Source organism: Drosophila virilis, chromosome 5 (genome assembly GCF_030788295.1).
Source record: "Drosophila virilis strain 15010-1051.87 chromosome 5, Dvir_AGI_RSII-ME, whole genome shotgun sequence".
NCBI lineage: Eukaryota > Metazoa > Arthropoda > Insecta > Diptera > Drosophilidae > Drosophila > Drosophila virilis.
The window spans coordinates 5,439,541-5,460,894 of record NC_091547.1 but is presented as its reverse complement, the minus strand read 5'-3'; the positions used below and the strand labels follow the sequence as shown (position 1 = coordinate 5,460,894).

At 40.6% G+C, this 21,354-nt stretch overlaps 2 protein-coding genes across 4 annotated transcripts in view; one reads left to right on the top strand and one right to left on the bottom strand.

Moving 5' to 3' along the window:
• LOC6627279 (uncharacterized) overlaps positions 1–21,354 on the bottom strand; it is a 34,815-nt gene that overhangs the window by 12,133 nt on the left and 1,328 nt on the right. The window lies entirely within an intron of this gene.
• Positions 7,492–21,354, top strand: LOC6626721 (uncharacterized). 3 transcript variants are annotated; one of them, XM_002048661.4, is made up of 10 exons: positions 7,492–7,647; positions 8,304–8,386; positions 15,386–17,520; positions 17,865–17,995; positions 18,227–18,457; positions 19,846–19,957; positions 20,013–20,266; positions 20,329–20,622; positions 20,685–20,728; positions 20,873–21,354. In XM_002048661.4, the coding sequence occupies exons 3-10, from the start codon at positions 16,094–16,096 to the stop codon at positions 20,942–20,944; spliced, it is 2,565 nt and encodes an 854-aa protein (XP_002048697.1). In that variant the 5' UTR covers positions 7,492–7,647; positions 8,304–8,386; positions 15,386–16,093; the 3' UTR covers positions 20,945–21,354. The 3 variants fall into 3 exon arrangements, with proteins under 3 accessions (XP_002048697.1, XP_070066418.1, XP_015029576.1); XM_070210317.1 differs by lacking the exon at positions 8,304–8,386; XM_015174090.3 differs by lacking the exon at positions 18,227–18,457 and having other exon boundaries at positions 7,493–7,647; positions 20,873–21,353.

Here is a 21,354-nt window from a genome sequence, read left to right as displayed (position 1 = left end):
ATATAGATATAGATATAGATATAGATATAGATATAGATATAGATATAGATATAGATATAGATATAGATATAGATATAGATATAGATATAGATATAGATATAGATATAGATATAGATATAGATATAGATATAGATATAGATATAGATATAGATATAGATATAGATATAGATATAGATATAGATATAGATATAGATATAGATATAGATATAGATATAGATATAGATATAGATATAGATATAGATATAGATATAGATATAGATATAGATATAGATATAGATATAGATATAGATATAGATATAGATATAGATATAGATATAGATAAAGATATAGATGTAGATATAGATAAAATATAATTAAATTAATTAAATTAATTTGAACTTTAAGTGCTCCAATATTATATCTCCAGCCAAGAGTTATTCAGATGAAACTTTACAAATTTTTGGCGATTCGCAGAGGCAGCCACAAAATTCAAGTAGATATCATTAAAATCGCGCTTCAGCCATGCAGACACTAATTTATTAGACCCAATGTGGGCTTGCTGTGGCGCCCCGTTGTTTGCTGCATGCCGCCCGCTCCATACAATGTGGTCAACGCGCAGCACAGAAATCGAAAAAATAATAAAAAAAATCAACACGCAGCTGACCCCAAGCAATTAAGAAATTATGTATATTATGACGCGGGCTGTGATGATGGCAACAAAGGCAATAATAATAATAATAAAAATATATAAATAAAAAAAAGGGGGAGATGCGAAACAGACGGTCAGCGCTCGAATTGGAGGATTATGTATACGCACCGCTGGACGGCGCACAACACAGCCGCTGCCCCAATATGTTGTATGCTGGCTTACACAAACACACACACACGCACACATGCACATAATAACTGCAGGCGCCTTTTTTTAACCTTTCTTTATGATTATTATTAGCAGCAGCAGCAGCAACGAAATACACAATGATACAGCAATGCCCATAATTATCATTTGTTGCATTTCATTTCTTGTGTGTTTTGTGTTTTTTGGGAAGCCAAACAGTCCCGACTTTCGGCTGTCGTATTGTCTATAGTCTCTTCCACACGCCCCACACACCCTGGCTTTTATGGCATTAGGCGTGTAAATCATGGCTTTAGTGTGAAGTTTTTACTAGTTGTAAATCTTTTACACTTCTATTAAGTGGAAAGCGAAAAACTACGGGTTCTTCTTTGATGCGCATTAAATGCAAATCATGGCATTCATTTCGCTCAATGTCGGCTTCCTGCCATGGCGAAGGCATAAAACAAAAGACTGAAGGCACGAACGCGCCAAAGATTTTAAGCACAGTTTGCTGCCTTGTTATATAACAGCGTGCTCGCCTTAAATAAAACTCAACCAAAAAGCCACGCCAATGGGTCAGAGGTGAGACAAAGGGAGAGAGAGAGAGTGAGAGAGGGAGCGCAAGAGAGTAAGCGAGTCGGGGAGTGGGAGGCCTGCTGTGTAGGTGGAGAAATTATGTTGACATCATCGCCAAAAAATTGCCAAGAAGCCAAGCAACGCGAGCTCGTTCAATACTTGCAAAAAAAATAAATAAAACAAAAAAGAAGAAAAAGCGTTGGGTGAAAAAATATCAAAATAAAATTAATTTTACTTTCATTTTCGGTGAAGCTCATTTCATTTACTTTTGCGCTTTTGCATTTGTATTTGTGGTTTAATGAATTATAATTTGGGCATAACCACAAAAACAAATCGTCTGCTGTCTATTTTTGGGTGTTAGTTATTCAATCTGATTGCATTTTGATTATGTTGCAAATGCCACAAAATAAGTGCCGGTATTTAGATGCTCGCTTTGACAGGCAATTGGTAAACTAGATGTTAAATATGTGCTTTTTTATGAACTTAACTTTTAGATAAGCTGAAAGTATCTCAGCACATGAGTTGAGTTGACCAAGCCAATTAACATTTACTTTGTCAGGCAAATCTCGATAGATTTAATATTCAGTTGGACAGGAAGGTACTTTCTGGCAAACTTTATGTAAAATTAGTTTCATTTCTGATAAAGCATTAAAATTTCCTTTGACAGGCAGGCTTTAATAAAATTCTTGTCCATTACAATAAAACTGAATGTTATCAGTTTGACAGCAAGGCTTGCGTTTCTCTTTATAACTCCACATCAGAGCTGTAGTTTTGACATTTACCTCGGCAGGAAGTTGTAATATTTTGCAATTTTATATTTATTTACACTTCTTTTTGTAACGGTCTGAGCTGTTAAGTCTGAAGATCTGTTGTCTAACTGACGGACTGATGAGGTGAACGGCGAACAATGAGGAATTATTTTTATGTTTTTCTTATAATTTGCAACTTAATCATAATGAAAACGTTGCGAGCACGCAATTTGATTTGATTTGTTGCGCCTACTGCACAAAAGCAATGCAAGTCAAAAGCGTTTGAGCTTTAAAATTACCTTTTAATAGGCCACAGCGTAAATTTCCTGGCTCGATGCCAGATGCCACAGACACAGTTACAGTCCCATTGCGAAAAGCGGGCCAATTTGTTTACCAATTTGCTTTTGCTGCTTATGAAACGAATCGCTGTCAACTGTTTTAAGCAATTTTCTAGGTCAACTGCGGCGGTACCCAACAGCAATTGCTAAACAGCATTTCCAAATGTTAGCCCCGCCACCGGACCCCAATTGCAGTTGCACACTAATGTGCAAATTATTTATACGCCTCGCTTCAAATCTGGCTGTCATCTTTCATTTTGGACAATCAAATTTTCTCAAATTGCAACTCGAGTTGCCTGGCTAAAGACCCGAAAGGTAATCAACTGCAGGCAGCAGTGTCGAGGAGCCAAGCCGTGCGCACAAAGAAATAGTTTTCTTTATGCGCGCGTGTTGTCTATGGTCTATGCAACTTATGTACATGTATTGTAAGAGACGCTCATAAAGCTCATTTCGCTGAACACAAAAAAAAATAAAATAAAACACCCTCGGTTACGCATGCCCCGTTGAATCTGCCGTCTGTCGGATTGTATAAGCCATCAGTTTCCCCCTCGCACACACACACATGACACATAAATATGTCGCGAGCTGGAGCTGTAGCCGCAGCTCTTGCATAGACAATTGTGTAATTAGCCAAAAAAAGCAATACACAACATAAAAGAGCTAAAAGACAGTGGTAACAAAAATCTAAACGGCTTTTAGCTTTTCACATATTCATTTCCATAAGCCGACGCTCGATTGTCTGTGGGCTGGCTGCTCTTTGGCAATCCCGACAGCCGGCAATCAGTGCTCAGAGCTGAGATCTCAAACTGGTTGACACCTTTGCTCTGTCGGCGCCGAAATTGATTTATGACCGCCTCACTGCCAGCTGTCATATGCGCTTCCATATATCACGATCCCATCTTGTGTCTCTTCCCATCTTGGCCAGCATCGAGATATTTATTGTTTATTTGTTGGTCTTCAGCCGAAAGTCTACTAATTGCCGCCGGGACGAACAATTTCTTGGTAACTTTGCCCTGTGGCACGTGGCCATTGGCAATGCGAGTACACAGTAAAAAAACTACCAACTGCTTTGTTATGCGAGTTTTTAAGATAAAATTTGTGAAACTGTATATGTGATTAAATGCCAAGCTCTTGATATTTATTTACACATTTCCCAAACAAATTATTTTACAGAATATTTTTTAAGAGTGCACGAATTTATTTTTGCTAATAGTTTTATATCATGACTAAGCTGTTAAATACTTCGTGTATAAAATGATTTGAACGGCGTATTTTATTTTATATCATAAATTAGTTCAAATTAAATTTCTTATATTTGTGTATTTGTTTATATGAAAATAACTCGTTCTAATTCAATTGCGGCTTATTTCTTTTAATACCCATTCACAAGTATGGAAAGTTTTTAATATCCTAGACACACACACGCACATACATTATCTGCGCTGCACAAACATCCGCTCTGAATATCCGGCGTTATTCGTGCGGGCCTTTTTTTTCTTTCTTAGTTTTATATATTTATGTCATTAATAAACAATTAAAGGCAATTTGTTAAGCAGTGCTAATCGAATTAGTACGTTTGGGTGCATAACTATAGCGACTGCGAACTGAACGCAGCACACAAACAAAAGACTGAAGGCACGAACTCAATATTGAAACACCAAACACAGAACTCATTCTCATTGTGAGTTCTTTATTAGAATCTTTGCAGCGCGCTGCGCTAAATGGCATCACGAGTTGTGCCTGGGCAACAGTCAAGTAAACAATGTGACAAAAACAATCCGAAAAAATCACAACAACAACAACTACTACTATATAGCGCATCTCGCAGCAGCTGTTGGATATAGCTGCAGATGCGATTTTTGCGCACTGGGTTTTGGCTTACAGGCCAGGCCGAGCCGGGCCGGGCCGGGCCGGGCCGGGCCGGTAGTTCATTATATCACCTCTGGGTGAAAGTGATGATGGCATTCGCACACACCGGAGAGCGGCGTACAGATACACACACGTAAATGAAGCATGTGCGAACATTTTCCTGCCTCATCATTTTGGGTGCTTACCGCTGCTGCAGGGTGTGTGTATGTGCGTGTGTCTGTGTGTGGCGCTGTATATGCAGCTGTTTAACGTACAGCAAATGTATGCTAATCTCGATATCCAATTGCATCTCCCCCTTTCCCCCCTGTCTCTCACGCTCTGTGTGTTGCATTTGTTGTGCCTCTTGCAAATATTTGTGTTGCCATTTTTTTCAATTATCGATTTTTATTTGCCTTTGACGTTGAGCTGTGAAGCGCAGACTTTGCAAACTTCCTCATTGCGCACGCTGTCTGTTATGCAGTTGCAGCATCAGTGGGAAAAAGCAAAATGAGAAGTAAAAAAAAATAAAATAAACGACAGCTACATCATTTAATGCCTGCAAACAGCGCGGCTTTGTCTCTGCCAGAGAAATCGGCAAAAACAAAAGATGCTGCCAAAAAAAGCAAGAAAAACAAAACGAAAGACATCTAAATAAAATGTCAGTCAAATGAATATTCATAAATTATGCCCAAGCAAACACAAAACAGAGGCAAATGAGTGATTGCCAGCAGTAGCAGCAGCAGCCGCAGCTGTAAAAATTGTGCCAGGCTAGGCGAAATTAAGAGCAATTGCTACTCGAGTTTGCGGTTAAGCTTTTTTTATTGTGCTGCCTGCCGTATGCAAATATTTGCCCGGGTCACAACAAACACACACTCACACAGACGCGCAAAACACTTTCCAACAGTCGCAAGCATCCGCCAGCATCAGCAGTATCACCCGCGCCAATGCCAATGCCCATGTCCGCCAGCTGAAGCTGAAGCTGGAGTATTTCCAGTCACAGCTACAGCTAAAGATACAGATACAGATACTAGCACACATACAGATACATTTGCCCAGCTACAACTTCAGTTGTAGATATGAGCTGCTGCTCCTTTCACTTTCAATTCGCCGGTGCGCTGAAATGAGAGCAAAACGGACTTTAGCGCGTCAATAACAAGGGAGCTAACAACAACAACAACCAGTACACACACACATACACACACAACACTCTTTAGCTGCACAAACATAACAACAATCAAAATAGAAGAAATCACTGCGATGATTCATCTGAATTGGTTGGCAGCGGATGCTGCGAAACGCTGCTGTCGCCATCGTCTTTTTTACTTCGTTCGCATTGATTTTCCAAAGGCCACTCCATACATGCGTGTGCGTGTATATGTGTGTGTGGTCATGTGAGTTTATTTTTTTTTTCTTTTTGTCAACTGCTTTTTGGGAGTTTCCCTCGGCCCGTTGGCTGTTGAGATCAAGGCTCCTTGGCACAGCCTTGACGTTGAATCGCTGCACATTCAGCACAAGTTCGTTGCCTAAGTCTTTCATTTCGACAACGAACGTTCAAGTGCTTGAGCTCAAAGATGAACAGTTACCGGTTAGCTATTCATTTGACTTGCTTTTAACCTGATAAGTATTGAGTTTGGGATGAGTTCTTCGGCTTAAGAGAGGCTAGAAATATATTTGTGGGCGGTAAAAAGATAAAGGTCGTTCAGTTTATTTTTTATTTGATAGAGTTGAGGTGATTAAAACTTGGACTTTCATCGATCATGTAAACGGAAATCCAGAATAACACTTCGATGTTTTTTTAAGAAGAGACCAAAGCCCTAGATGACAGCTAAGAGATCATTGGAGTTCCAAGGCTATCGAACACTTTGATATAGATAAGTCATATCGACACTAAAAGCCATGCAGCATGGATATTATGAAAAACAAATCAAGAATAGAAATGAGATATTTATTAAGGAAGGGATTAAAGAAGTACCTGAAAGCCTTGAGATCATTTGTTGGATCTCAAAAGCTATCGATAATATTGATATGGAAAGATCATATTGATCTGTGCAGTATATACTTATATGATAACAAACTAAATTAAAATTAAATTTTTTTTTTTTTTATAGGAAGGCCCAAAGTCTTAGCTGACAGCAGAGAGATAGTTTCCTGATGCTGCAAGGTTATCGATAATTTTGAGAGTCGATAATTGATAACGATACAATAAGTGCGCGTCATAACCCATGCTAATTGCTTTTGCACCTTTGTTTATTTCGACGACTTTGCTCTTATTTTGTTGACAATGTGCCTAGCTCGTATTATTGTTGCGCCGTGTTCAAATACCCCCCACTTTATGGCAGAGACGCTACATTCACGGCAGAGTTTATGTAGTTGACAAGGTGCTCCGTTTACATTTCAATCGCATCGACGCGGCTAACTGCAATTAGCTGTCAAAGTCAAGTCACAGACGTGTCACAGTCTGTCAAAAGGCATTAAACATGTCGATGCTTTTGTTGTTCTGCTAAAAATGTTTAATTGGCGCTTGTCATGGCTGGACAGTTGTTGCTGTTGCTGGCTATATAAATGATATAAAGCTGGCGGCTATTTAAATACTGAATGCAATCGTAAGTTTTTGTGCTCGTCTACGTACTTACTATTGACCATGGCGGCCAATGATGCTTTACGGACTTCATAACATAATTACAGCTTACGAAATGGGCGCCTGTCGTTAGCAGCAGCAACGGGTGGGGGGGTGGTGAGGTAAGATGGTAAGGCGAGGGCGCCGCCGGCTGTCTGAGCCGGCATTAAGCAATAAGTATTTTTTTATCATATATATATACATAAATATATTTTTGTTGTAAGTATTTGTACAATGCGCTGGCTGTTACTGGCATTTAAGACACACACACACACACACACAACCACACACAACCACACACTCACACACACGCACACACTTATCATGAGCGTCGTCCCCTTTCATAGCTTTTACGCTGTGTCTGTGCATTTTATTGTTGCCTCATCGCCAACGCAGCGCAAGCGACAGCTGTTTTTCCCTGCTTTGCTTTAGCCAAAAAAACAACCGAGTAGGAAGAGGCAGCAGCAGCAGCAGCAGCGGCAGTCGCGACTGCGCAGTTGGCTTCGTATGAAAAGCATTGCCTACAGCTTCGCTCGGGTTTAGCGGCCGCGCTTGCGTTCAGACTTCTTTGAGACTTCGCTCAAGAAGGTCGTGTGCGCGCTCGCCACTGAGAAAAAGTAAACGACAACAAAAAAAAAGCTTAATCAAAAAGCTCGTTTCGTATCGCACGCTCGTTCGGTTCGACGTTTCGCAACACGCGCGCAAATCGTAAGTGTTGGCTAATGTGCATTTTAGTGTATAGGATACGCAGCTAAAAGGACCTGCCAACTGCAAATTAAAGCTAACATAAAGAGCTAAATAATAAAAGCCAGAAAGAGCGTAACAACAATTGCTAAATTGAGTGTGTTTATCAATAAGAGTGGATTCAAGTGGAGTCGAGTGCTACGTATTGGAAATTGGATTGGATTGGATTGGATTGGATTGTAGCTATATTTACTGCTGTTTTTGTTGTTGTTGTTGTTGTTGTTGTGTTGTTAGTGAGTTGCAATTTCGTTTCGTTGCGGCTGCGCGCCTGACAGTGAAAGTGATTTGATTTTGCAATTGGAGTCTGGAGTCGCAATCGCAATCTGTAGCCGTTTGCTGTTGCTAAACATTATATATACATATATAAAAATATCTATATTTTTAGCTCAGCTGCAGCTTAATTCGATATTTTTGCTATGATTGTAGCCACAAATTTATGTTTAGCTAGCTTTATGGCCAGTTTATCAATTCATAACAAAACGCAACGCAACGTGCAGCCAAGCCAAACGAAAACCCGAAAATATATTTTAACTATTTTCGATTGCATTTAAAATTGATATACACTTTCAAGTAAATTTCTAAACGCGTGTTTTTTAACCACTGTGCTCTAATTTTTATAGCCAAAAAACATAAACAACAATTAAGCGAAAAGCAGTAAGCACACAATTGGATTAATTCTGCAAATAGTAAACAAAAAACTTGGGTAAGGCCATAAGCAAATTTGTTTGTTCATTTTTTTCTTCTTAGTATTCATGTATTGCTACACACATTAATGCGAGCGAAACTAATGAAATGTCCATAAATTTCACATTCAATCAACATTTATTAGCAATCGCCACGACGACGATTAAATCATTCAAATTGCAACAGCGCACGAGCCGCAAAAAGAAAAAAGCAAAAACAGAAGAAAATTCAAGAAAAGAAATAACTAAAGCGTCATTATCTAATAAATCTTGCATTATACATGGACATAAAAGTGTGTGTGCCCACACAAAAACACACACAAACACTTGCGGCTGACTGCTGCCACATGCAGCGCCTAAACATGGCGCGATGGTCTTGCAACATGTGAAAATTGCTCGGATTAGGCGTTAGTTATAAAAGCGGCTAGGCACTTGGGTGCTTAGAGAGAAATAAAGCTATTAGTCACAAGAAAAATTTTTTTAATTTCTAAAATTTGCAGAAACATACGAGTTGTGTCTTTTTTGTAAGTGAAGTCCATTTTTAAGCTAAACATATTTGGGCTTGGATTTGTCACTGCTCCTGTTTCACCTTTAAACTAAGGAGTTTTTTTTTGTTGTTAAAAACTTAAAAAAGTTTAGTCATATAGATTTCTAACTGTTTTTGAACCCGGGCATAATATTAGCACAAATATTTATATATGTGTATTTATATAAAGAAAAATTGATTTAATTTGCGCCAAGCTTGTCCGCTTTTTAATATGTTAGCACAGTTACACTCAATTTGTAGCCAAATTAAATATATATAGCAAAACCACTTGTCATATATTATTCAATAAACAATATTTCAACAGCTCCTCAACTTGTTAATTATTATATAATAAACACTTGCAAGAAGCGCGCGCATTGAATAACAAATAAAGCAGACTGCACACAACAAACCAAAAAAAAAAAAAAAAACCATGTCAAGTTGTCTATAAAAAAAAACATATATGCAAAAACAAAAACAGGAAAACATAAATAAAAGTGCGTCGAAAAAAGGGCAAACGAGACGCAGCAACAAAAGCAAACGACAAAAAGTTTAACCCAAATTTTTAACTTTAACCACAAGACGGCCCCAAACTTAAATTATTTGGCAACGTTTTTATAGCCCGGTCGAAGCTTTTGTGTTTGTGAACGCACAATACACTAAATACATATACATATACACTAAATACATATATATATATATAAGTATATATATATAGTATATGCATGTGTCACATACTTATATATGACATGAACTTCATTATCAGCAAAGCGCCGCCAACGCCATCGAAGACGTTTTTTCGTATTTTTTTTTTTTTTTTTTTTGGGTAACATCTCTTTTTTCTTTCTTTTCTTTTGTTTTCCTCAAGTGGTTTTATTTTATTTTTTATTTAGGGCTTTGCTTATTGCGTAAGCGGAGAAACTCGTATTGCTCTGCATGCTCTTTAGAGCATGTTATATATTGAATTGCGGCGTCGCTGTCAGCTGCTGCGGCTGTGTTACGAAAGACTTAAGACACAAACTTGAGAACTTTCTTTGCCGTTGAATGCACGCCTGACACAAATTACTTAATTTAAGACGCGCTTATTGTAATACCACGTACGTGACTTGCATGTGAAAGGGCTTTTTAAGACTGGGAGTCTTATGCAGAAGCATATCGTAAGCTTTTAAGAGCCTGCGGTAGCAGAGTATTCAGGTTTTAATCGAATAACAATAAAATATAATATTTTATATTCTTTTCGACTGACCAAATATTAGCTTAGTTAACATTAAAAAGAGTAAGTGAAAAGCGTATAAAATCTATAAATATTTTATATAAGTAGGTATAAACAAATACAAAAACAAGCAAGCGTAAAGTGTTAAATGGCAGCTGAGCTGAACAACTGTTTTAAAGGGTATCGTTAAAGTCGAGCATTACATACATAAAAGATTCAACAGCTAGTTGCTTTCAGTTTTGTGGCGCCCATAATCCGGTTGGGTTTTTCAGGCCGAGACCCTTTTCCAAAAATCATCTGGTAATAAACCCAAATTGTGATTATTATTGTTGTTGCTGCCGTTGTGGATGCATGCGAGAAACAAGTTCCGCCAAATTGTGACCATGGCAATGGATTTCTTGCCAGTCGTTGCTTTTATTTTTTATTGTTTATGTAAATTGTATAAATATATATTTATATACTTTTGTATTGGCGCCTCAGTGTTGCTTTCTGCTGCTTTTGGACTTATGTAAAGCAATCGAGAAATGTAAATGATTTCTCAATGCGCATCCACTTTGAGCAGCGCATTCGATTATGCATTCATTTCGACTGTTAATTGGATGCGCGCTACTGTTATTTGTTTTTTACACATTTATATTTTTTTAATAGATTCCCTGAATCTGAGCTGTTTAGCATGGTCAGGCCAGGTTTTGGGTCTAGTTTTTAGCAGCTTTTAGCGGTTAGTGACCGACTGGGCCGAGTCGATAGCCCCGTTTTGCACGACTCATTAGCGCGCCGTGCGCAGAGCAACAGCTAAATTGATAAATGTAGAAGAAAATAATGCTATAAAATTTAATAGCGCTTATCTAATGCCCAGTTGACCAAAAAGGAGGCCATAAAAATGGCGCCCAAATATCGAATGTGCAACAGAGTTTTTTTTTGAAAAATATTGCTCATACGCGAAGTGGCCAAGCGCTAATTATATAATCATTATCAATATAAAAGTTGTTGTTGTTGTTGTTACGATTTGCATGCAATGCTTATGTTGCGCATCGTTGTTGTTGTTGTGGTTGTTGTTGCCAGCGCTTCTTAACACTTTTAGCTACCGGTGTTGACTTCACACATTCGTAACAATTGCGCAGCAGACATGCGTGTATTGAATATTAATTAACGCCGCCCCCTCTCACGGCCTCGCCACATCCCACCAGCTTGTCCAGCTAGCATATCTCTATTGATTATGTGTCTCTGGGCGTGTGGCAACAACACTTTGGGCCCGGTTCCAAATTGCGCTCGCTGCTCTCGCTAACGGCACTTACCTTACCCAATACCCATGGTAATAGGGTTTTTTTTTGTTTTGGCTTTCCATTGCGCTGTGTGTTTGCTTTTGGCCAGGCTAAATGTGCCAATGGCATGACACCAATTTTCATACGATGTGCGCCTTTGTTTGGAGTTCAGCCTGCAGCTGACCCACTTGAGCTTTTTATTTGTGTTATGTTTTCGTTTGTGTGCGAAAGTCAAACGATTTGACCTTTTTACACTGGCCTGGTCGCAACAATGTGCAATTGAACAAAATGGTAGCAATTCACATAATTGGCACAACTCAATTTAATTCGTTTGTTGCTGTAAAGAGAATTTTTTTGGGCGTGTACACTTGGCAAAAATAAAAGGTGAATTCGGCGCAAGAAAATAATAATTAATGTCTAACTATATTTTGTTTTCTATCAAATCTCTTCCATTTGTGATGCCCAAAAAACTTTGACTTAAAGAAACTCTTTTACTAAATAGTTGTTACTATTTGTACCTGACATGAACATTTTTTTGATTAAGTTGTGGATAAAACTTTAATTTACTGTCAATTTTACATATTGCGAGTCTTTTATTTTTTATTTTAAATTTATTTTTGTGCTATCCTGTAATTTAAGCATTTTGTGCAAATGCAGGCATTAAGTTTTACATAGCCTGACATTTATTTATGCGCAGCTCGTCAGCGTCACAAACGAGATGCAACAACAACGATAACGAACAACAACAACAACAACAACAACGTACAAATAACAAACGACAAATGAGCGCGGCAACTCTTTTCGGTTGCACACATTCGCCAGTTGCCATTGTTGTCATCATTTTGTGATTTTGTGCATTAGGCATTGTTTTTATCTTTATCTTTACTTTTATTTATATTTTATGCAAACGAAATTCATTTGTCTTTAAATTATGCGTGGCACAACAAACCAAATGAGTTGAACAAACGCAGCTGCCCCAGCCCCCGCCCGATCGCGTGCCCGCTAAAAGCACACGCACGAATAGCTGCTTGAAGCTCTGCGCAACACTGCGTATACGCAATGCGTTGTATCCGCATCTTCAGCAATCTCTGCTGTCGTTGTTGTTGTTGCGCATTTAAAATGCATTTATCTCAATTACGAACAAAACCAAAAAATTGCTTGTTTGCAACGCATAAACGAAACATAGCAAACGAGCAACGCATTGTTTGCAAAAGCAACAACAACAAAAGCAACTTTCACTAGGCAGCGCACAAAACTAAAACAAAGTGCACATGCAGATAAAACAGGCACACACACACACACACACAAAAGGGTGAAGTAAAAACAAAACCAAAAATATATAAAAAATAAAATAAAAGAGGAGCAGCCGCAACAATTGTTAATTAAAACAAATAAACTGACAGTAAAAAACCAAAATGAATGTGAATTATGCGTGCAGCAGAAGTGTGAAACAGAGGCAAAAATAGCGAATCAAAAGAGATAAAGAGAAATAAAAAAGAAAGAGCGCAGCGAAAGGCAAAACAGATAAAAGAAGTAAAGCCAGTTTCCGGCGTCCTTCACAAGGCCGTTGCAATAATTGCTGATGCGGCAGCCACATGTTGCTCATAATGAGGCACTTCAACATCGCGATCATCACGATGCGATCATCATCATCATGATCATCTACATTATCGGTTAGCAGCAGCTGTGGGCAGTTTGCACGCATTTTTTTAACTCCATTTTTTATATAACTTTAATCAATTTGGCGACTCGCGTTGCTCAAGCGTGTCAATTTTTGCATACGCTTTTCCAACACTGAACAAGTTGTTTTAATATGCTCTGTTTTTTATTTTCGTTGCCTGATTGCATCACACGTAATTCGCATATATCGTGCAGCTCAAGTTGCTGTGTCAATTTCGTAAAAAATATTATATATATATAAATTTTTATATATGTACAGGTATATTTTGCGGCATGTTGACAAACCAGTTGGGACGCCAGATTTCAGTTTTCAGATTTCATAATCGAAAACCAAAAAAAAAAGAAATAAATCTATTAGTCGCAGCCAAATGTGTTAACCATTATGCAAAACGATCTTCATGGCTGCAACTCTGCCCGTCCACCAGGGAAGTGAATACCTAAATGTCTGCTCACGTTTGTGCAATGCTTCCTGTTGACATTAGCTGGCCCCTCAACCCCACACACTTTAACCTCGCCGGCACAGACACGACTCTATGGAAAATCTCTTGGTTTGGCAAATCAAGTTCAAAATGTCAAGTTTGTGCAGTTGCAAGCGGCGGCTGCAGCGACGCCCCCGCTAGAGGAAGCTTAAGCACCGCAAACAGAGCTGCAACAACAACTGAAAAAACAACAACTACAAGAGCTAAGGCAGCGCCAGCTGTCCGCGTGGTGCTTGAACTCGAAATGAAAGTGAAAATTCGCTGGCAAAGCCAGCAGCGCAGCTGAGCGCAAAAAGTTGCCAACTCTTACTTTCAAAGCTGCTGCTGCTGTTGTTGTCGTTGCTGCTGCTGCTGCTGCTTTGCTGCTTCGTTGACCACAAAACAACAACAACACAGAACGCCACGGTTGCGGCATAGCGACTGCGAGATGCTCTGCCTGTAAAGTTGAAGTACTTATTGACAATTAACTTCACCTTTTCTTAATAGACTTAAAATTTAAATAATATTCAAAGTTTGGTTACATTTTTGTATTGATAATTTGCATATGAAAAAAATGTTCAAAAAAAGATATGTTAAATGTTTCATAAAAATTATGTGATACTCAAACAACAAAGGGTAGAACAAATAGAAGGAAGCGCTTTGTATATAAAGTACAATAAATAAAAAATGACAGTATATTTTCCCATACACTAATAAATTAATGACATGTGCAATTGATTTGAGGCTAAAAAAAAAGTATTTAAGACGAAATAATTTAACGGAAATGATTTAACTGGAAATGAAACGTTTTTTGTAGCACTTAGAAAATAGGATTTTAATAGAAAAAGGTATAGAAACTCTCATAAATGTATTCATGTAGTGGACAATAGCATTAAATGATAACACTATTATATTATATTATATTATTTATATATATCTTACTCGTTATCAGAAAAGTCTACCATTAAGCCTATGCTGCAACAATCAACTTAACCAGTTGATAGTCAGAAATATCGATAATTTCAAATATATTCGCAGAAAAATAAATTGAAAAAGAAAAACATAAAATTCAAATCAATTACTAAATTCCCTGATAGTATTTTTGTAGCATTTGATTTATTGAACATGAAAATTGCATTTTATTTAGCAATATCGTAAAATTAAAAGCAAGCATGCATAATTAAAATTCGGCAATTATTTATGGATGGGATCATGTGGTTAAGCTGTTTAAATGAATGTAAATGCCTTGCGCTTTCCATTAAAGCGCATTGCCTGCAATTGCTGCTTGGCTTTGCTTTTATTGCGCTTTTCATTGCAGTCATTCATTTCCTTCTATCGCTTAACGTAAAAATAACTTTTAAAAAAATGCACGAAAATTTGCAGCAGCAAAATAAAAGCAAATTCAACTAAAATTTGCCGCTTTCCAGTTGCGCAGCGACTTTTATTTTGTTAACTGGTTTCATAAAGCTGTTGCCAAAACTCAGCTGCTGCTGCGGTTTGTGACCGAGGAAACGCATGATGCTGCTGCTGCTGCTGCTGCCGCGGCAACAGATGCTGCATCAACTGCAGCAGCAGCAGAGTAAATTGGTAATTTGCAATTAATTTGTTGTCGGTTTAATGCGCATTTAATGCACAAATCGTTGATTAAAGCTGTCAGATGAAAGCTCATTTGAGCGTTTAGCTGTGGCTAATGGTCTGGCACGCCCACAAAAGCCGCCTATAGCAGCAACCGCAGCACTAATATCTATGCATAGGATAAAACACACCCACATTTATTGTCAAGCCTGCGGCCGTTAAATGGCCAAAATGCCAAATCGTTTTCTTTTATATGTTTATTTTTGTGTTGTATTTTTTACTCGTCTTTCTGCTTCTTCTTGCAGGCAATTAAGGAAGTAATTTGTGGCCAAAGTTGTTGCTGTTGTTGTCGTCGTCGTCGTTGCAAGATCATCAGCCAGCAGCCGTCATGAATGCAACCACATGAAACGTCGGCTGTTGAAGCGTCAACAGCAATTGCCATAATTGCCATTGGAGCAGCAAAACATACACCAAACACACACTTACACACACATACACAAGCACACACTCACACACCTTCACAGACATCCCAGAGCTGCAGGCAAGGAGTCCAATAACCGCACCACAAGCTAAAACTCGCCACACGAGATATTCGCGGCAGGCACAAAATCGAAAACCAATTGCCAGCAGCAGCGGCTCCTTCATCCGAATTGTAACAGCGTCAAGCGTGGAGCGTCGGGCGCCGGAAAATCCCCAAAGCCAAAAACAAAAAATAAATAAAATAGAAATAAAAACGCAGCAGCAAACCCGTGGAGTGGGGATCAATGAACGCGGCACGCAGCAGCTGCCAGCAACAACAACAACAACAACAACAGCAGAAGAAAAGCGAAACGGGCCAGCAATTGGCTTGGCAACGTTCAAGTTCAAAATCGCCATAACAACAACAACAGCAACAACAACGATTGCAACTGCAACAAGCAGGAAGTTGCACAGCTGCACCTTAATTGGGCGCAGTGTCATTAGCACCACATCCACAGACACAACCACACACGCTCATCCCCGCTCAATGTAAAATGTTAGTGACCAACAAGAGCCACCACAACAGCAACAACAGCAACAAGAACAGGAGCAGTAGTTGCCACTGCAATTGGTCCCGTCTGAAGCTCAGTCTGCTGCTCATTAGCTGCCTGCTCTATGATGTCCAGGTTGAAGCCTTGGCGCCCAGCTCAACGGTATCGTCCGCCCTGTTAACGGGCCAACAGCTGGCGCCATGGCAAACCACAGCCGCCTTTGCCACCCAGACGGCAGCTGCCACAGCGGCGCCCACAGCGCGTAATCTGTATGCGCCGTATCAGACCTTTAGCCAGCAGGATGATGTCAGCTTTAAGGATGTGCGCCAGCGCAACGATGGCAGCCTGGTTCAATCCTTTGGTTCCTATCGCACGGCGCGTCAATCGACGGCTGGTGCCGCACAGCGTCGCTCCGATGTTGAGATCATTCCGGCGCCCAGCGTGGAGCTGCCCCAAAGCGAGCTGATAACCATACCCAAGCAGTTGGTGCCCACGTTGCCGGAGAATGTGACGCGTCAGGGACGCAAACGCAACTATATGTACATACCGCTGCAGCCGGAGGCGGATACAAGCGCTGCCGCATCGCTACTCCAGCTGCGACCCAGTCGCAATGCCACGCTGTCCGCGCTGGGGCCACCAGCCGAAGGCATTGCCGCAGTGGCACATGAATTTGGCGCCGAGCTGGCAGATCAGGCAGAGCAGCAACAACAACAGCAAACCCCACCGGAACGCACCGAGCGCAGCGATTTGGTGGCTGCGGCCAGCTCCACGGACAAGCTGGAGTATGCGGAGCCGGAGCATACCAGCCGGCGGGTGGGCTTTCAGTTTCCCAGCTACAGTCTGAAACCGTCCAATCCGTTTTACCCGCAGGCCTATCGCGAGGACAGCCCCATCTTCGAGGAGAATATCGGGGGCGGCGGCTACGATCCGCAGCCCTACAGCGACGATGCCGCGCCCACACAATACGAGACGCACGAGACGCGCCACACGCGTCAATTGTACTTCGACTCGGATGTCTCGCCGTCCAGCTTTGAGTTTCCCGGTTTGGTGGCCAACTCCAAGCCGCACACACTGAATGCAGCTGTGGCGGCGGGTAAACATTATCGCGATGATGTCACCAAATTTGGCGATATCAATGGACCCATCACCGCAGTGCCGGGCCGTTTGCAGCGCGGCCTTTACTTTGGCGATACGGAATTCCGCACCGGACCCAGTCCCATGCGGCAGTTTGGGCCGCAGAAGGCGTTCAATGAGTATGTGGCATCCGGTGACTATCAGAGTTCACGCAAGAGTCGTTATTTCCCATACAAATCTTCACGCAGTCCCAGAGTTGTGTTCCCCAGCAATGATAATGTCGGCACCACCGGGCCGAGTGGCTCCAGCGCACCATCCGGTACGGGAGTCTACTTTAGTGACAATATTGCTTTCAGGTGAGTTGATAAAGCCCTAATAAGATCTTAGATAGGACTTCAGTAAAAATCATTTGAGACATTTACGGATGGAGTTTCAGTTTTGTGTAATGCAAATATGATCCAGAGTAGAAATATTGTTAAGAAAAAAAATAAAAGGAAACCAAAATTTCGATGGGTTAGAGACAGAAAGAGAGAGAGAGAGATAAATTGCTCTTGATTATTCAGTGTTGGTTAAAATCTTAAGCTTAGCTTAGTCATTTAAGTATTGATAACCAAAGAGAAAGTATCTTAAAAGGAACGACATAATCAGATTTCTCCTATTACCAGATAACTCAATATCTTTTTGGTTTTTTTCTCCATAGAGATCAAAACTTTGGCATTAACGAACTGGCAGCCGTTCAGGATGTGCGCAACGATTTTAGTCTACAAGATTTGGATAGCGCAGCTGAGGCCACCAGCAGCCCCCAATCGGCTAGCACATTCAAGGAGAAAGGTAAGCGTCAGGGTCTGTAGCTCAGAGCCCGTTTGCTTTTTTCGCTAGGTTAAGCTTCAGTTAGTGTTGCTGCTGGGAACTGCTTGCACTAGGCCTAATTCTCCCAAAACGAACACTACTTAACACACCAACCCTCAACCAAAATCACACACACACACACACACATATACACACACACACACCACCACATGTTGCTCATCTACATACATGAATTCCCCAACCATTTGACAGTCGACACCACAACGGACATGGAGTGCCAGCATCGCGGCGGTACTTGCGAGTTCTTTTTAGGCTGCTGGATATCCGGCGGCCTCATACAGGGCACCTGCAATGGATTGCTGCGCGGCTGTTGCCATCGCACGGCCAAATCGGCCAATTTGCGCAGCTCGGACTATGTGGGCAATACGGTCGATCTGACCGATCTACCGCAAAAGAACTTTGGACCGGTCAACAACGAACCCAGTGAGTGTGGCTGCCTCAACAACAACAAATACAAAAAAACAACTACAAGTCCATGCACGTGCACACTAAAAACAACAACAATTATTTAGTTTACACAACCGTCCAGCTTGCTTTATGGACTAAATCGAAAAGCTTTTAAAAGAAATGTTAAATCATAAGAGATCATTTCTTAAATATCCTTGCAGAAGCACATATAAGGAAATTCATAACTATATTAAGAGCTTGGCAGTAAAGAAATCTATATAGTTAACTTATTTAAACTAAGCCTGGGCTCAAACTAAGCTTGCCCGGGCAAGCACTAAAAAATTGTAAGGTAGTTGGCTTTGAGGGCTTAAATATTTTTATGAGAGAGAGCTCTAGGTTTTATCCCATTTTCTTTAACTCTTTACCAATTTAAATGTTTGGAATACATAAAAAAAATAGAATGGTTTGTTTTGGACTTTTTAGGAGCAAAAAGATTTACATATTTTTGATAGAGTGTTTCCAAAGCAGCTATATACTAAGGCAAAACTCGAATTTTTTTAACTTAATATAATATTTTTGTGACAAAGGAAAGAAAAATATTTGTAGGATCATCTGTGTCTAGTTTTATTATATATATGTTCTAATTTCCCAATAATTATAAAGCTCTCTGCAAGGGTATTCGTTAGACGAAATATTTTATAAATATGTTTTTGCATGCCTAACTAAAATAATTTGATGTAGTAACTGCGTTTTGTTATGCCTATTTGCTTTGTTTTTTGTTTATAATTTCGTATATGATTTATTTACTTAGTCTAGCATTTGCGCACCATGTTTGTAGCTATATTGTCTAGTTTGGGTGCTTAAACTGCAAACTCATTGTAAGTTGAAAAAAACACGCTACTAAAAACGCATCGCACAATTATTAAAGTGGGCGAATGAAATGACTGCCAAGTGCAGTCTGTGGGGGGAAAACAGCAGAGGAAAAACCTTTTGCCCAGCATGAGCATGTTTATTACCAGAGCTAATGACAATTAAGCCACATTTAAATATCATTTAACGGCATGCCGCCAGTGAGCTCCATGTTTCAACCAACCAACAAAAAAGTGACTAGAAAGTTAACGCTTCACCAGCCCGCACGCACCACCCAGCCCACCACCACCCCCTCTCACATACACACAACGCAACCACAACGAATTGCGGGCAGTTCCAAGCGGCGTTTTTTTTTTTTTGTTTTTCGGGCTTCATTTGGTTTGCGAGTTCCACTTGCCTCAAGCTACACTCACCTTAACGCTGCTCTCACCCTGTTGCTAGTTGCTACCACTAACTCTTTGTGCTGTTTTTATTTGTTAACCTTTGAACTATCTAACCCGCCACACTCTGTGCGTCTGTTTCTCCCTGTCTCTCTCACTCTCTTGCTCTCGCAGGTTGCGGCATTTCGCTGGCTAAGCAGACCGCACAGCGTCGCATTGTGGGCGGCGATGATGCCGGTTTTGGCTCCTTTCCCTGGCAAGCCTACATACGCATCGGCTCATCAAGGTAAGCATAATAATTGGCTACCCCGCAGCCAGCTCATAATTTGTGGCTGTTGCAGATGCGGAGGCTCGCTGATCTCGCGTCGTCATGTGGTCACCGCCGGTCATTGTGTGGCACGTGCCACGCCCCGTCAGGTGCACGTCACGCTGGGCGATTATGTCATCAACTCTGCCGTTGAACCGCTACCAGCCTACACCTTTGGCGTACGACGCATCGATGTGCATCCATATTTCAAGTTTACGCCGCAAGCGGATCGCTTTGATGTCTCCGTTCTGACGCTGGAGCGGACCGTGCACTTCATGCCGCATATAGGTAGAGCAAAACCTGGACTAATCATCTCTAGACCTTCACTGACACCCACTTTGCCCTTTCAGCGCCCATCTGCCTACCCGAGAAGAACGAGGACTTTTTGGGCAAGTTTGGGTGGGCTGCCGGCTGGGGCGCCCTGAATCCCGGCTCTCGACTACGTCCGAAGACACTTCAAGCTGTCGATGTCCCTGTGATTGAGAATCGCATCTGCGAGCGCTGGCATCGCCAGAACGGCATCAATGTGGTCATCTATCAGGAGATGCTCTGTGCCGGCTATCGCAATGGCGGCAAAGACTCGTGCCAGGGCGACTCGGGCGGTCCGCTGATGCATGAAAAAAATGGCCGCTGGTATTTGATAGGTGAGTGCGGGTCCCGGTCATATAATTGAGCACCTAATGTAAGCTGTGTTGGGTCTTTGCAGGTGTTGTTTCGGCGGGCTACTCCTGCGCCTCGCGTGGTCAGCCGGTAAGTGTTTATACCCTAGAAACCCAAAAGCTAATAAGAGGAAGGGGCGGATAACCGATCCGCCTAACTTTTTCCTAACGTTTCTTTTTCAAACATAATCGAACCTAATTTTGTTTAACCTAACCAAACTTTTTCCTTTTGCAGGGCATTTATCATCGTCTGGCCTATACGGTGGACTGGATATCCTATGTGGTTGGTCTGACAGCCAACATTTAAGCTATGCAACTTGTGTCTTATTTATTCTTAAGCCCAGCTTCAACTCCAGCTTGCAGCAAGCCCGCAAACATTTTGTACATAATTCACTTCTACAGCTACGGCTTCTATCGAGACTTTCGCATTCTTTTTATCTTATTTATGCATATTTTTAATAATTTTCAACAAATTTCGCGCAGCGCCCCACAAACAAAAATTCTATTATAATAAAAGAAGAAGAGGATACTGCGTATATTAGAACTTAGTAGCTACAAGATATCGGTTGGAATATCTATGGGGATATCATTTGGGATATCTGTTAAGCGATTTTCAAACTAAACTTTAAATTAATTATTAATTAATTTACTTAGTCATATGCGCTGTTACGTAATTTTAAACTATTTATGAACTAATTGTGTGTAAATAAATTATGT